Source organism: Phyllostomus discolor, chromosome 3, assembly GCF_004126475.2.
Source record: "Phyllostomus discolor isolate MPI-MPIP mPhyDis1 chromosome 3, mPhyDis1.pri.v3, whole genome shotgun sequence".
In the NCBI taxonomy this organism is placed as follows: Eukaryota; Metazoa; Chordata; class Mammalia; order Chiroptera; family Phyllostomidae; genus Phyllostomus; species Phyllostomus discolor.
The window spans coordinates 171071618-171088613 of NC_040905.2; the positions used below are offsets into that span (position 1 = coordinate 171071618).

General features: G+C 38.7%; 1 protein-coding gene across 1 annotated transcript in view; it reads left to right on the forward strand.

Annotated features, from left to right (window-relative positions):
* Positions 1–3549: 3549 nt before the first annotated feature.
* RORB (RAR related orphan receptor B) overlaps positions 3550–16996 on the forward strand; it is a 191052-nt gene continuing 177605 nt past the window's right edge. The window contains exon 1 of the mRNA XM_036021745.1: positions 3550–4166. Within this exon, the coding sequence (XP_035877638.1) occupies positions 4160–4166 (7 nt within the window). The 5' untranslated portion in view covers positions 3550–4159. The remainder of the gene's footprint in view (positions 4167–16996) is intronic.

Sequence of the window (16996 nt, forward strand, 5' to 3'; positions counted from 1 at the left end):
CTGCATTCTGAGGTATGAAGCATTAGCTCTGCCACAGCTACTAGGGTAATGGTAAAGGCCTACATGTGAATATACTTAGAGTAACAGAGTATATTGGAGTTAATCTAGATACTGTCCAGCCTAATAGAAAAATCTGTATACTTGTCTTTCATTCCACCTTTTCTTGGATGCCTTCAGCAACAGGGAGCTCAGTATGTCACCCTTTCCATTTTTAATAGGTTTCAACATTAAAAGTTCTCATGTTGTCCTGGTCTTCCAAATATTTAAAGGCCACTTTATAGCACTTTTTCAAGTTTCACAACCACACAGGTCCCTAAACTGGGCTAAAAACACACAATCTTTTAGTCATTCTAAATGTAATATTGTTATCAGTATTGCCAACGTGCCTCCAAGATTTGTAACTATTTCAAATGGTCTTTATATACAGACTAACCAGATTAGAAAATAGTAAATCATTTCTTCCTATTTTGTTTCAAGCATTTTAGGGTTGAAATAACCCTAAATGCCTTCATTGCCTTAACTGGTTGGTTCACATTAAACCTTTGTGTCTATAGAATATTTCTTGTCATTACTACACTATGGCCTTACAGCTAAACATGAGGGATGGTGATAGGTGTGGAAGTCAGGTAGGCAGGCAAGCCAACGTGATTTTCTATCAGTTTTTGAGATTAAGTACAGTGTTCTCTGACTTAATGATTTTCATTTTAATTTGTCAAAATTTAGTTATCAACTTAGAACATCCTTCATGCCCAGAGCCGAAAGCAGATCTTCAAGCTTACAGGAAACCAAACAGTTCCATAATCATTCAAATGGAATTGCTGACACAGTACTAGTGTGAATAAGGACATTGTATTAATATATTATTATAATGCCACTTGAAATATGGATGTTTCCTGGCAGATAGGTTACAAAGACAACAACAAATTATACCTAAGTAATTTATGATTTCAAGCTGATTATTTTAAATCGTGAATGTTTATTTTATATAAGTTTTTTACTCCATTCAGTTGAAATACTTTGGAAGTTATTGGAAATGTTCAAGGACTCATTTTTTTAAAATTTTGAGTGAGATCCAAAAAGTCCCAGGTCACCACATTATAATCAATGGTCAACACTTATTTACTTTAAAAGAGAAAATAAATACTTTCTACCACCATGTATATAACATCATCTATGCACCTTTGAAAAATGATAAACCATAATTGTCTTTATTTCTAATTAATTTTTTTCAAAAGTAGAGAGCTTAGGAGATGTGTGATATGCCATATATTCTAAGCAAAATTATGCACTGTAGAACCCAGAAAGCAAAAGACATAAAAATGTATAGAAGAAGAAATATATACTTTTCATATGTGTTGACTTTAAGATTTACGGCTATAGCAGCAGTAAAAAGAAATTTTAGAATTCAATGAATATTTAGATATTTAAGACAATTAAAGAGTTAAAATGTTTACATTTGTAAATACTTCTTTAATGAGAAACAGAAATATGAAAAATGAAAACAATAATAATTATAGTGTTTACAAAGGCTTTGGAATTTTCAGTGTTCCTGGGTCTCTGCTTGAACCACATAAAATCGAAATGATGCAGTCACAAATTGTGTCTTAACTGTTTTATATTCAGTAATTTTTAATGAAGCAACTAAATTAGGCATAACTTAGTACAGCTTTAATGTTATTATGATGAATCTATTTTAGTTGATTAAAAATTATAAAACCAGGGAGCCTTAAATATTATCTTAAGAGATTAACTACTGTGTCAATTACAAATCTAGGGGAAAGGTATTTATAAGAGAATAACTATTCTGAACAATAACTTCCTTTTGTTCATTTCATTTAATTAAAGACTCAATCAACTTTCCTTCTTTATTGATTTTAGAGAGAGGGAGGAAGGAAGAGAAAGAGAAACATCATTTGCTGTTCCACTTATTCATGCATTCATTAATTGATTCTTATATGTGCCCTGACTGGGGACAGAACCCACAACCATGGCACCTCTGGGTGACACTCTAACCCACTGAGCTACCCAGCTATGGCCTCAACTTTTATTCTTAATACTAAAATTTTTCTAAATTACACATTGGCTTGCAAATGGAAGGGCTTACAGTAGAGTTAAGTCAATTTAACACCAGTGAAGATTCAGCAAGTAATCCATTTTTTATTATATGGGGAGGGGGAGCTACTTGGCAGTGCAAAGTGAACTAATTGCTAACTAAATAATCACGAACTCTCCACTACATTTTGTGTTACATGACATAATATGACTATATACCAGTAAAGAAATTATTTGGATACCTAAATGATGATGAGGCCTGCTCTGCCAAAATATACATTAATTAGTAGAAGCTTCAATTCCTTAACACTGAGTCTATGAGGCAAATATTTTTACCTGTCTTTTAAGGTGACCAAATTAACCAATGCATTTAGTTTCCAACTGTTGAAAGAAGATGCGATCATCTGTGTGATATGCTTGTTTTGAGAGGGGAAAACCTGAAAAGGAAACTGTTTTGATCTATGCATTGGATTTTTATCAGAATACAAATAAGTGGCCATAGGAAGCAATTTTCACCTAAAGAATACAAATAACTTTACCTACGTTTAGTTGCCAATCTCCTCTAAATTGGTAAATGTCTTCGGAGCAACTGAAATGAACAGTCCCTGCTTCCCCTTGCACCTTGATCAAATAAGCAGCCCCACGCAATCACACATTCTGGCCTCAGCCCTTTGCCTAATAACCAAGGTAGCCACACTGCCAATTGGGACCACTATTTGTGAGTGGTGGAGCCCAATGCCAGGAGATTCTCCAAATGCTAATAAATATCTATTTCTTTGACAAAAGAAAGCATTAAAATTTTTAAATAATCTTTAAAAAACAGAAGAGATCTCAGTGTTTTTTGCTATTGTTTGTTTTTAGGTTTGGGAGCAGTGAGCATCTGAAAAATGATTTTAAAGGAAGTGGACTGGTACTTGGCATGGGGCTGCATTTTGGATGAGCTCAAAGTGACGGAAGTTGATTTGTATTTTTCTGCCACTAAAACTGAAGCGTCCTGCCCAGGGAAAGTCCCGCCAGACTTAAGGAGTTCACCGAAAAAGGACTCAGCAGAGCGCTCCCATAAATTCAAAAGTAACTCTCCCGGCCCACAGGCTTTGCCAAAGAGGTACGCAACGTGGGACCGGGAGAGCCCCGCGTCTCTCGCCTCTGAAGGGCTTGATCGGTCAGTGTCCTCTCCCCAATCCTTGAATCGTAAGTAAATGTCACCTGCACATCTTCCCGACTCTCTCTATCTGTCCTTCTCGTCCTCTACACAGTTAGGACAGTCTCAAATACCCATTTGCAGCCCTGGTCGTCTTCAGCTCCACTGTCCCTAACCCCAGCCTCTCGCCTCCAATCTGGTCCCCTCCCCCGCGGTCCCAACCTTTCCAAGCGCTACCGGGCGCTGATTGGCGGTGGCGCTGACAGGAGGCGGGGCCTGGAAGTCCCAGCCAAACCCGCCCCCGCGTATAAGCCCCTTCTCGGCTCTCTCTTTCCATCTCTCTCCTCTCTTTCTCTCTCGCTCCCTTCCTCCCTGTAACTGAGCAGTGAAAATTCATATTGTGGATCCACTAACAGGCACAGATGTCATGTGAAAACGCACATGCTCTGCCATCCACACCGCCTTTCTTTTCTTTCTGATTCCTCTTTTTTTCCCCCTGGCTCCTTCTCCCTCTTCTTTGTAACTAACAAAACCACCACCAACTCCTCCTGCTGCTGCTGCCCTTCTTCCTCCTCCTCAGTCCAAGTGATCACAAAAGAAATCTTCTGAGCCGGAGGCCGTGGCATATTTAAAAAGCAAGCACATTGGAGAGAAAGAAAAACAAAAGCAAAGCAAAACCCAGGCACCAGCCAGCCAGAACATTTTTTTCACCCTTCCTGAAAACAAACAAACAAACAACCATCAAAACAGTCATCACCACCATCATCAAAACTGTTAACATAGCAGAGGCGACGGCGGCAAACGTCACCCTCCGGCCACGGCGTCCGCCTAAAGGGATGGTTTCCTCAGCAGAGCAGCTCTTCGCCGACCACCTTCTTCACTCGTGCTGAGCGGGATTTTTGGGTTCTCCAGGGTTTGGGCTGGGAGCAGCTTCATGACTACGCGGAACAGGAGAGCGGCCACACCATGCGAGGTAAGCGAGCCTGCGGGCACTGAGGCTCCACCGGTACCAAGGCTCCAAGGGTCCGGCCAACTCCAGCCAGAGGGAGATCTGGAGGAGGGGAGCGCACCCAGATGAAGGGGAAAATGTTGGCGGGGCGCAGCTCCCTACTTCGCGTTCGCAGGTGGGCTACAAATGACCTGGGCGTGGAAAGTTGTGGGGAGGCGTTTATGGCCTCTTGGGAGTTCCGGGGGGCGCTTTTTGGAGAAAGGAGCTACGCTACTTGCTTCTTCCCAGTCCTTGAGTTGCACTGAAACCTTCTGCTTGTGGCTTTCGGGTGCGAAAGCGTATACGGGATGGAGGGAGAGCCGGGAAAGGGATGGCTCTCAGCAGAAACAGCGGGAAGCGGCCGGTGCGTGGTGGTTGCCGGCCGGGGTGGGACGCGCTGGGTGCACCAGCCAGAGGTGGGGCGGGAGTGCGCGGTCACACACTCTGCAGATTACAAGGCCCACCAGCGTTCGGGTCGGTTGACACGTCCCTTCTTGGGAGAGGTAGGCAGAGGGGCGGTGTCGGCGAGCTGGACGCTAATTCCGGGATGGTCCCCTGCGCGCGTCTGTCTGCGTGCCCGAGCCCGCGCAGACCAGGGACGAGCGCCCACCCAAAAAAGTTGTATAGGGAAAGTTCCAGAGGAGAGGAGAACTTGCACGACCAGCGGTGGGAATGCTCTTTTGTCAAAGGGCTACTGCGGTAGGCGGTGCTTCTTGAGAGCTGGTGCCAAGACCCCCGCGGGGACAGGGGCCGCAGGACCCCTGGGGGAGGTGGTCGCTGTTGGGTGTCAGGCAAGATACAGAGACCAGACACCGGCTCCTGTTGCACTGTGGGCTGCTGGAGCAGCTGACCTGGCTGGCTTTAGAAAGTTGCTTTGTTTGTTTCCTCCCCTGTGTTGCCGGGACTTTCAGGTTTTCTGAGCAGAGTGCCCGGACCCGCTCTCCCTTACTTTCCACTTGGCCACAACTTCACTCTTCTCTTGGAGAGCAGGCTGGGTGCCCACGCGCCATGGGGATCTGTGCGAGCCTCTGGGCACAACCTCACCCCACCCCACTCCCCAGTGTTTCTTCCTGGCCACTCTGCGGTTCTTTGGAGAGTAGGGGGTAATACCCTACCCACTTCACGCAACCCACCTGGTCCTGGCAACAGAAAAGTTGTAAAGGGACAGCTCCAGACCTTCCTACATCCTGACCCCGATACAGGTGGATTAGGCAGGAAGGAAGATCTTGGGAGAGTTAGGCTATAAACACTCGTCGTTTCCACTGTGTTCACCAGCCACCAACTCCCCCCATGCCTCTCCAGGAGAGTACCGAGGGTGCGGTGTGCATGCTCTTCCTACTCCGCATGCGGTGAGCCCCGGGCTCGGACGGTTAAGGCAGAGAATGGGTTAGCCAGCTGAGCCCTGGCAAGAAAGTAAAGTAGGGGGGGGGGGAACAGAGAGGCTGGGTGGGTGAGTGGGAGGGAGGTAAGGAACAGGGACGTCTTGGTAGAATAGTCTTGACTGACCCCCCCTCCACCGCACTGGGAATAGGGCCCCCATGAATGAGAGCTGGTTCCAGTTTAGTGTCCCGCTTGGGGGCTTGGTCACATGTTCCACTATCCGAATTCTTTTGGAATCCAAGTTTGGGGTTCTTTTTTTTCTTTTTTCTTTCCTTTGTTTTCTTTTTTCTCTCCTTTTTCTTTTTCTGTCCCATCTCACCACCATCCCCTCTCCTTTAGGTTTCCTCTGCTAGGGTCTGGGACTGCTAGTTCCCTCCTCCATTACTTCTTCCCTTCCAACACTCCTCTCATGCTGGGTTTTTATGTTCGGAAGGTCCAAAACCAGGCACCACCTCAGCTCCGACTGGGCTCTAGGACCTGGGGCATAGAAGCCACTCACTCGCCCCTCAAATTGTAGAAAACAGAGGAGGGCCAAGCAGGAGTGGATGTAGCTGGATCGCACTGCTCCTGAAGGAGCAGTTTGCCAGCGATAGTCTGGGTCCCACACGTTCTCTCTTTCTGAACTCCAGAAGCTTGAAGGGTTGAAAGTCGGGCTCTAGCCTCATGCTCAGTATGAGAAACCAATCTAAGCCCACATCTGCGTTCTAGAGGGCACCACCCTTGCCACGCTGCCCTTCAAGTTCTAACTTAAGGCGGCCTGGTGGGATGCGCTGGAGTAAAACCGAGCTTGAAAGGTGGTGGGGTGTTTCTCTCATTCTCCCAGTCTCTCCTTCTTTGACCCCCTACTGTCTCTCTTCTGCCATTGCTGCGCATTTGCTACAGACCTTGCCCTCCAGCGATATCAGGGGTTGCTCTTTAAGGATGGGTTGAGAAAAGAGCCAGGCTATTCAGAGGTCTTGTGGGAATCAGGGGTTGAACTTGAGTGTGAACTTGAGAAGTGAGAGCGGAAACGGACCAGCTTTCTCTTGTGCCTGGGCTGCTAAGCAGCCTGTCCTGGGAGCAGGAGGGCGATCTTTGAATTCAGCTCTACGGTGTGCCCACTTCATTTCCCCAGTAGACTACACACACGCGCGCGCGCACACGCGCGCGATCCCACGCTCAGAGGGCCCCCATCCCCAGTCAGTGTCTCGGCTTGGCTCGACTGTCTGCTGTTGGCAAGTGTTCTGTTCAGGCAGGGAGTCGCAAACTTGGTCCAGGATTGAGCGGTCCCCCTTGGGACCAATCCAGCAAGTACATCCCCACCCCCACCTCTGCCCTGCTGCCGCCACCGCCAGGTCTAGTGTATTTAAGAGATTTTATCCCCAGGGAAGCTCTGGGGTAAGAAAGGGGTTAAGGGGCTCTGGTCTTTGAGGTCATCGTCCTGCTCCATACAAGAACTGAGTCCTGGTCGAACGCAGTGGCTTACTTGGGGCTGGCCTGGGGCGGAGGAGCTTGTATCTGGTGACACAGAAAGCATTTCACCCTTTGTGTGATAGAAGGTACACATCAGTTGTATGCACACTTCTTCGCAGACTGCATTATTGAAAATAACTTCTGAAGACAGGAGGGACTTGTAATTGGGTCCATCCATAGGTGAGAAACAAGTAAGCCAAGGTGCGGGTTTCAAGACTTCTTCCTGAGAGTTGGGTCAGCTGTGTGTTCCACAGGGGCACCGAAATGGTCGGGCTTTCAGCCCTGCCTCCGCAGAAAACCCTGCTTCCAAAAACAGGGGCACAGATGTCGTGCAATCAATAGGTGATTGTGTCTCCGCGGATTAGAAATCTGGTTTTATGCTTGCTGTAAACAAGAATGGTGCTTGGCTTTTCTAAAGCCCAGTTTTCATATGTTATTTTCAGGTAGTTAATTTTTATTAATTACTAATTTTAGGGGGAGAAATACTGCTTGCTTTCAGAGGTAGAGCAGCCCTTCAGAAATCTGGAGCTTCGAATGTCCTGCAGGCCAGGCCTTTGGATCCCTTAAACAAGTTCTCGATCTTAATTTCGTGCACAAATTTCAATTACATATTCATAACCAATATTCCTCCTCCCACAATTAAAAAAACCTTGTTGGAAGGATATCTCTGTCCATAATCTGTTAATAATAGTTCCTTAAGTAATTATCAGTAAGCTGTGTTTATTCCAAGAAAAGTAAACATTCAAACAGTTTAAGGAAAAATCCAACCCTAAAGCTCTATTTTAAGTATCACTGAAAATATACAGCCACAAAAATAAAATGTTTTCCTACTTCTTGGGACTCTCTCCTCTCCCTTCCCCAACATCCTGGGTGAATTTGTAACAGTACATATTACAACGCAGAACTGCGTGACTCCCTAGGCTTGTAGAATATGGATTGCAGCCACCAAGCCTTTTGACTTTCCTGTGTTTTCAGAAAATCAGGAACTGGGAAACCAAGATGGTTTAAAGGAGAAAATATAAAGGAAGAAATTTTGAGCAGCAAGCTCATAAACATGAAGAATAAAGATTAAAACACCTTTGTTAGCATCCATTTAAAACTCCATAGATTTTCCATCAATAACAGAATAGCTTTTGCTCATTAGAAAACCCTTAAAAGATGATTTCTTGCATCATTATTAAAGTGGTTTATGTCAGCTTTTATTTTAACATAAATAATATATTTATTTTATACTCTTAATCAAGTAACAAATGTTAATGTTTATTTGGGGAACAGTTTGTTAAATACTAAACCACTAGCAGCCTTAAAAGCAATCATCCAGGTGTGTATTTGCATACATTGTATTTTAAATTAAATGTTCCAGAGTCATGATACCTAATTTTACATCACCAAGGGTTTCATAGCACCAAGAAAATATGAAGTTTCAGGGTCAGTCTTCATGAAAATGATATTCGAACTGTGTAGTAATACCGACTTTTAATCTAAAAGAATTATCATCAAGATTTTTAAATGATTCAATACAGGAAGTTTTTCTGGATAAAAATGCAAATAAAGCTTTTTTCAGCTATTATTTCACATTTTATAAACTTGTATCTACCTTTTAGGAATGTTGTGGCCTGTGTAGTTTTTATACTTTCGATACAAAATAAAAGTGTGACTCATAACACATTAACTAGATTTTTCCACTCAAATAATGATATGCTCCTAATTTAAAGTACATCTCATAGCATTTGACTAATGCAGGGTTAAAACTTATTCTAGCAAATTAGTAAGTTTAAAAATTCTATATGTGTGGGCCTGCTGGTGTTCTGCAAATTCGTAAATAACGTGAGGTTTAAAATCATGAACTATATTATCAATGTCATTGTACATTGGTGAAATCCAAGCCTTACGGGTAATTAATTATATGAGGAGATAGGAGAAATAATGCCAAAGTTAAGACCATCAAATTCTGTACAGATTAAAACAAATCATAGTTAGTGAACATGTTTTATTAGTGCTAAAGTTATTAGTGATTAAGGTGACTTAAGATATATTTCTTATCATTCTAATATTATGAAGAAAATTTCTTAAGACTAAATCATTTCTGTATTTATCCTATAAAAAAGGATATGGCTTCAAATTATATTGTCATTAATTTAATGTTACTGACATTAACAAAATATTTTATTGTTATGTTAAAATATACAGAAAAATAAGTGTTAGAAATGGACATTGTGCTTAATAATTAATAGGGTTTTTATTCTACATGTAGTTTTACTGTTTAATTCATTCTTATCTAAAGGAAAAAATTAAATAAACAAATGCAATGTCTTTTTCTAATGTAATGAATGATGACCTTTGATAAAATGAGCACTTTACACATAAAGTATTATTCCTGTAATTTTGCAATCATCTTCCAATTACAGCTTCTTGTAAATATTTGTCTTACTTTGAATAGAATCTCTGACTTAACAGAATCTCTAGCAGATAATAGCAGTCTTCGGAGGCGTCTGTTGATATACACTGATACACAATATGTATATGTATGTGCCTATAACCACCCACTCAGACAAGACGAATATTTGAGAGAGGAAATCATTCTTATCTTCCCTTTCACAATCCAGACTTCCAAATTCAAACATATTTAGAGGAACACAAGCAACTTTTCAGAGCATTCAAAAAGAAAACAATGAATGCATGTGGTACTTGAGTCTCATTTTAAAAGAAACTGTTAATAGCATCTATTTTTAAATAATCTACATGAAATACCATTATACCGCCTAATGATAATTAGAGGGAAAAGGAATCAAAGAATTCTGGTCTGCCAAGTAAATAAAATATTCCCTCCCAAATTAAGCAACGAATTCATAGATAACAAGGCTTATGCCATGAATTTGATGTCTCCTTTGTAGCACAAGACAAAGGGAGCATAGAGGAATAAATATTGATTGAACTAATCATCTGATGAATAGAAATGAGATTTACCAGTGCACCAATATAATAGGCTATGTTAACTAGTTCTTTCATAGCGCATATGCTGCCCTTTCAACCCCTGACCCCATCCATTCACTTCTTAATGAGGGAAACCACAGGTGTTATAACGGCATTTATAGTGAATCAACCTAAATATAATAACCATGTGGTTAACTAATGGCATTGGGGGTGGGGGTGGATTCTTATGAAAGGCAATATTGTGATCATAGTGTCACAAAATTATTATGCATTGCATTCTTCTTAGAACTTTTGGCTTGCTCTGTTTATCTTTTAAAATATAGCTATGGGGCCATGAACACATTTTAAGTCCTGGATTTGTTGTCTCCATAATAAGTACAATTTTATTAGTGCTTTTATCAGGAGTCAAAGTGCTATTTAACATATTAATACCTTGCATAGTAAGCATCCAAAACATTTTAAAATAACACAAAAGGCATAATATTTTATACTTAATGTAAGATATATTTGTCTTGGTTAGTGGCTACTTATAAATATTGGAAAGAAAACATAACTTTATAATAATTGCATTATACATTTGTTTTAAAATTAAATCGGGACATTCTTGGCTTAAGCATGTTCTTACAAAGGCCAAATAAATGTGTCACCTTTTGCCAAAACATGAGCCTAAAGTAATTTGTTTTGACTTAAATGTGTTCACCTCCGCTTAGTAAATATTTTATTAACTGGTTGGGTATGCTAACTTTGTAAATTACTTTACTACACAGGGTATTTCTTGATGACATTTTTTGTATGATTAGTTATCATATCATGTGGTCCTCGTTGTATTTCTCTAATTCACAGAAATCACAGACATAAGCAAAGAAAGAGCAAATTAATCTAGTTTACTGAATTATGTTTTTTGTAACTAGCCTACTTATTACTTTGTACTCATGTAAATCCAATATCCTGGCATCACGGCACATACAAAAGATTTCAGATGCTTAAAGGAAAATGTTTTATCTCGTAGCAAAGCTTTTTTCCAAAGCATATTGCAATAAGTCAATTTTGAATCATGTTTTTAAAAACTTTTAAGCATTCTCCTTTTACATGAATTTCATTAGAATTATGTTATCAGATGACAACAGCAGATATACACCCTCTTAATTTCAAATTAGAAGTGCAAAAGGTGCTCTCAAATTTAGGCACAAAATTATCTTTAAAACAGAACATCAAAAGCTTTTCTAAAAAGGCCTTGGCATTTATAAGCATTACTTGGCATGAAATAAATGAGTATTGATGCTGCAAAAAAATTGTACAATAACTTTTTATTTTAGTTTTCTAACTAGTTTATAAAAATATTTTCAAATACAAATTTTTCTCCTTAATTAGAACCAAGTTTGATTCTCCCTCTTCTGAACACTTTGTTGACAATTTCACCAGTCAACTGATTTTTAGGAGCCCAAATTAAAACATCTTCTTGAATATAAGAATAAGATCATCATCACAAATGTTCCTACTTTTCAGTTTTAATTCACAAAGGGACAAAGTCCAAGATTTCTTCTTTTACACCTATATATATCCAAACAGAAATGTATGCAACTCACATGTATTTACTCATGATTTATTTATGTTAATACTCAAAGCCAGGCCCAGTACTGGGCCCTGACGATGGTCAGGTTGAGAGCGCCCTGGTCTATGGGCGGGCGAGGCTCCGATAGGATAGCCAGGATCAGAGCGGGGGCAGAACCAGTACAGAGGGGCGCTCTCAGCACGGCAGAACGGCTCTCCCGGGGAAGTGAGATCTGAGATGGGCCTCTGCAGATAAGTTAGAAGCCCATCTTTTGGTTGATTTGTTCATCATACATGAGGTTGTTTAAACCATAGTTTCTTGTATTCCTCAGTTGCCTTTTATAGTTGGTACTATGTGAAAGTTTGCTTATTGACATAGAACCATTCCAAAAAGAGCATATTCTGATGTAGAGAAAGCAGTAGTATTGTTCTTAAATAAAGCTTTGATTAGTAAAATGATTTTAAAGCCACAATTTTAAAGAAACCTCTAAGGTAATAATTAAGTTACAAAAAGAAAATATACTGAAGGAGAGAAACGCTGGTGTGAGGAAGAGAGAAACTTGTAAAAAGGATCACCAGGAAAATAAATGGGAAAATACTTTATAATATCCTTATACATTTGTTTTTATAAAAGAAATTTCTACTTTTGAAAAATAAGGAAACGGCTGGTATATTTGAGTTTCATGTTCTTTAACATTTAAGGCATTACCTGAAAATAGTGATATCTGCTCTGGAGACAATCTTAGATTACTAGATCCCAGGGAGAATAAAATCCACTGAAGTAACAGAGTGTGCCGGCAGTGTCTGAGGGCCACGGTAATGTTCTTCAAACTCTTACATTCCAAGAACTTGGGTATAAGATTGAACTATGAAAATTAAACAATAAATCCTACACCTAATGGTATTACAGACTTTTGAGCTCTTCTCTCTCATAAGCGTATTTGAAGAAGGAAAATCCTGGACTCCCAGACAGTAACAAAAATGTGAGTGTGAGGAGCAACTGTTGGCCGTGTTCATCCCAGCATTATTTATGGGTAAATCCCCGATCACGCTAAAAAAAAAAAATAACCACTATACTTCACAATTAGGCTCTTCATTTTGAAATGATAATTTGGCATTCCAGTTTTGTACGTTAGTTCTTTTGAGCTTAGTTAACTTGAATCCTCACACTAAGGTCTAATCCACTCTGAAACACTGCCGAGATCAAGTTTCCGAACCTACAAAGCTGAAAACCAGGCCCTGGGCTGGGGAAAAGTCACAAACATGTCACCATTTGAGACATCCAGGAAGCCAAATTGTTACTCTTGGTTATAACCCTCTGTATTAGCATGAACCTCATCTTCAAATTACTACAGGGTAAGCAAGATCACTAATTCATGTATTTTCATCTTGAAAAATAGATACATTTTTTAAAATATTGATTATTAATTAGAATTTATTAGACCAAGGAAGAGTGCTCTTCTGTTGTAACACATCCTAATAATTAAATGGCTATTGTACTGATAATTTCTTGGAACTAGAACAATTTAAGAAGTGACTGAATGACCCCACTTCTTGAGGCTTTTCTAAAAATGTGAAGCGTTGGATTGAACAGTTATTTAATGAGGCAACTGGTTTTCTGGATACCCCTTCCCTTACCTCGTATTGTAATTCTTCTGATGCTCATATGTTATAGGACAAAGGACACATATACCCACTTCATGTTATGTCTGGGCCAATGTGCTGTGCTGAGTAATAAATGTAGACTTAACCTTTGGAGAACAGTAGTTTTATTTGAAATGTTATGTATAATGTAAGTCTAGATTTTTACTCCAGTTTTTTAAGAAAATATGCCTACTATTTAGTAAATATGGTTGCCTGTAATTAATTCTGAGAATATACAATTCAGAATAGTACTATTTTATTTGTCTAAATGGTGTAATAAAACTAATTAAAACTAATTACTCATCAAACTGCATTTACAATATGTTTAATTTCACCTGTGCAAGGCATGGTTCTCAAAAGTGCTTCATACAAGTTCCAAATAATTGATGCAAAAACCCATATTCTAAATTTCTTAAATAAAAATTCCATATTATAGCTTAAGACAGAATGAATATTCAAGTATTATTTTATCATCCAACAGCTGCTGGCTTCTAAATTCCAGAATCAAACAATAACACACAAGTTTAAAGAACTTAGACATGTCATTTCTAATGTATTATTGGCTGGTCAAATAATAAAATTACTATATAGGACATTTTCTATTAACTTCTACATAAGTTGTGTCTAGCACATAGTGAAGGAATTAAACACTTTTCTTTTAAAAAAAAGAAAGAGAAGAAACCTTGTTCCAAATTTCCACAGTTTTTGAATATGAGCAAATGTCACGCAGTCTGGTTGAATACAGTGACATTTGTTCAGAAAAACACAGCATATCATTAAGGTGCAGCGTTCTATGGCAATAATTTGTTTTGTTTTTTACAAAAACAAAATATTTCAGATAAGTTTATTTAGGAATAATCAGGATCCTAACCTACTCATCAGTTTGCTCTAAAATTAAATTTAAAGCAAACAGACAAATATTCTGTGTATTTTTTTTCTTTTCAGTGCTACTTTGTAAAAGGCTTGATTCTAAACACCCTCACCCTTGGATATATATTTTCTTTCTTGTGATTAAAAAAATAAGTACAAAAGAATGGGGCTTTGGAACATTTTTCCAAGGACAGCTCAAAAACATCAACAGTATGCTAATAACATAGCATTAATACCTTCCAGTTGTGTTTTTGTTTTATCTTGTTTACTACTATTTCTAAATGTCAGTCTGGCTGCCACTGCTGTCACAATAAACTCAGGTTTATTCTATTGGTTTTAGAAAATGTTCTTCAGTAATGAAATAAGTTGATCTGAACTTCTTTCCATCGAAATTTCAGTAATTATTTTGGAAAGGTTATCTAACATGATTGACATAAGTGTTGATTTATAGTCAAAGAGAGATATTTTTTTACTCAATTTACAATGAGCAAAAATAAAAGAAAATATATGGCAAAGTTATAGGTGACACCTTCGATAGTCGGTCAGGTTCAACAAATCTTTATTATTGAGGACTTACAATGCATAACAGGTGATGCCTTCTAAGACAACAGTCTCAAGCACAACAAAGGTGGTTTCTTATGAATATCCTAAGGAATTTCTTAGATGATTTCTGTTTCATTTGAATTTCTTAAGTGTCCAATGTTTTCATCTCTTTTTTCCTAAATGAGAAAAATAGATGACTTGTCCAAAATTATTTGTTACAAGAAGTGCAGAACAGAATTTGTCTTCAATAAGGACTTCCGACTCTGAGTCCAGTTCTATTTTTATTACGCTATGCTTTCTCTCTTAAGCTGCACTATTTTTTGTCACCCTTGCACCCAAAGCAGACATCACTTAATCAGTCATGACATTAATACTTGCTAAGTCCAGATGCAACCTTCATTATCATTTGACCAGTATTGATCCTCAGAAAAAAACTTCTTATCAAAACTCTCTTGGGTGTTTTGACCAAAGAATAAATAATATTAGTGAAACCATTTTTCTTCAATCACATGATCTCCTTGAGCAAGACATACTTCTCCATAGTTTTTACCCCTAAAATAATGGTAATGACATTTACCAATCTCAGAGAAAAAATAAAATAAACATTATAGGGGTAATCTATAATGTTTAGGGGTAATCTATGTATCTATAGATTCTATGTAGAAATTATTCAGTAAAAATAATAACAAAGTCAAAGTACATACAGTAAAAACTTTGTTACTATAATTATCCCCTTGAAGATCTTAAAATATTATTTCATAAACTCAAATATGCCTTCTTTTACAGAGATTTTCAAGTCTTTAGTAAAGTTGTATATTTATAGAGCTTTCCTCCACTAAGGTCCTAATTTATCTGCATCAACTTTAAGGAAGGAAACAATTCTCAGTCAGTGGTTTTTATGTTTGTCAAGGAAAGGACTACCTATCCTTGGCCATAAGCATTTCAAGCAAAAGAATGGGTTAAATAACCTAGCATACCACCCTCTCCCTACCTGGGCTTAATTTTGCCTGATCGGGATTGAAAGTCTCAACAGCACACCATCTTATCAAAGGCCTATTATCATCCTATCCAATACTATGTTTGCACAAGCATAAAATATTTTATTAAAGAAATAACCTTGACGACATTATAAAGATGCCTAGCAATATAAAGAAAAAAAACAATTAAGTTTGACATTAATTCTAAATAAATGCTGAGTTCTTCTCCTCCTTAACAATGTTGCGGTTTGTTGTGTTTTGCATTTTGGCTGAAACGTAATATTCCTTAGATCAAGCTATCATATATATGGTTAATTTTTATGCTTTCAAATTAAGTCCATTCACTTTTCTTTGAAAGCACATTTATTAGCTCACTGTTATTGATTTGTCAGGCCTCTTCAGTGTAAGCTGTGCTATACAAACAGAGCTAGAAACACCAACCTACCCCATCATTTATTCCCCAGCACGCAAATTGATCTTATTATATAATGGTCCTGACTCCCACAACTCAACTAAATTTGACCACAGATACAATTAGAAAGAAAATGGACGGCACTGGGTTGTCTTCATCTGATACTCAGCTATCTAGTGTGTTTAGTAATATCACATTGAAACAAAAACTGTAAGCTTATCTCAGGTGATTCTCTTTGTTTTGCCTCATGTAAAATACCTTCTTTGCTTGCTCTGTGTTTTAGACATTGCAGCATATTTCCTCGTATTCATTAATTCTGTCTGTCTTTGTACTGTGGCTGCTCTTAAGGAAAATTCTGAAAACATTTTAAAAAGGAACTCACTAAACCTGAAAGGAGCTGACAGATGCAGTCTCATCTTTTTACGAAGGTGATAGCAGGTAAAATTAATAATGATATTTTGTGTGTGTTTAGTGCTCTAGAGTTCCCGATGAGCTGCTGGAGACACCACACCAGCAATCTTGTGAGCTGTGCGGGATACATATGAATACGAATGTGCCCTGGAAGCCAAAGGAAACCCTGAAATTTAAAGACTGTCTTTTAAAGAGTTTAAAAATGCAGTCTCAATATGTTAAAAAGCATCCCCAAACAAAAACACAAATGATTGTTCTATAAAAAGAGGAAATACAAATGGCTAGTAAACAATTGAAAAGGAAGAGCTTGATTTCACGTGTTAAAGAAATTAAGACATGAGTGGCACCTTCACCTCTCAAAGTACAGATTGGTGTGATGAACTGGACGCCCTAATTATTCTATAGTGGGTGTTTATATTGGTACAATCATTGAGCCTATACCCTTAAAAATGGCCACACTCTTTCTCCGAGTAATTCACCCTCTGGGAATCTTTCCAAAGGAAATAAACTAAAATAGCAAGAGACTATATACCTAAAGGCATTGTAGCCTCATTATAACATTTACAACAATATAGGGAAACTGTTGTAATGTTCATTATGGCACACTTTGACTTAGCAGGTACTCACTGTTAAACCACTAT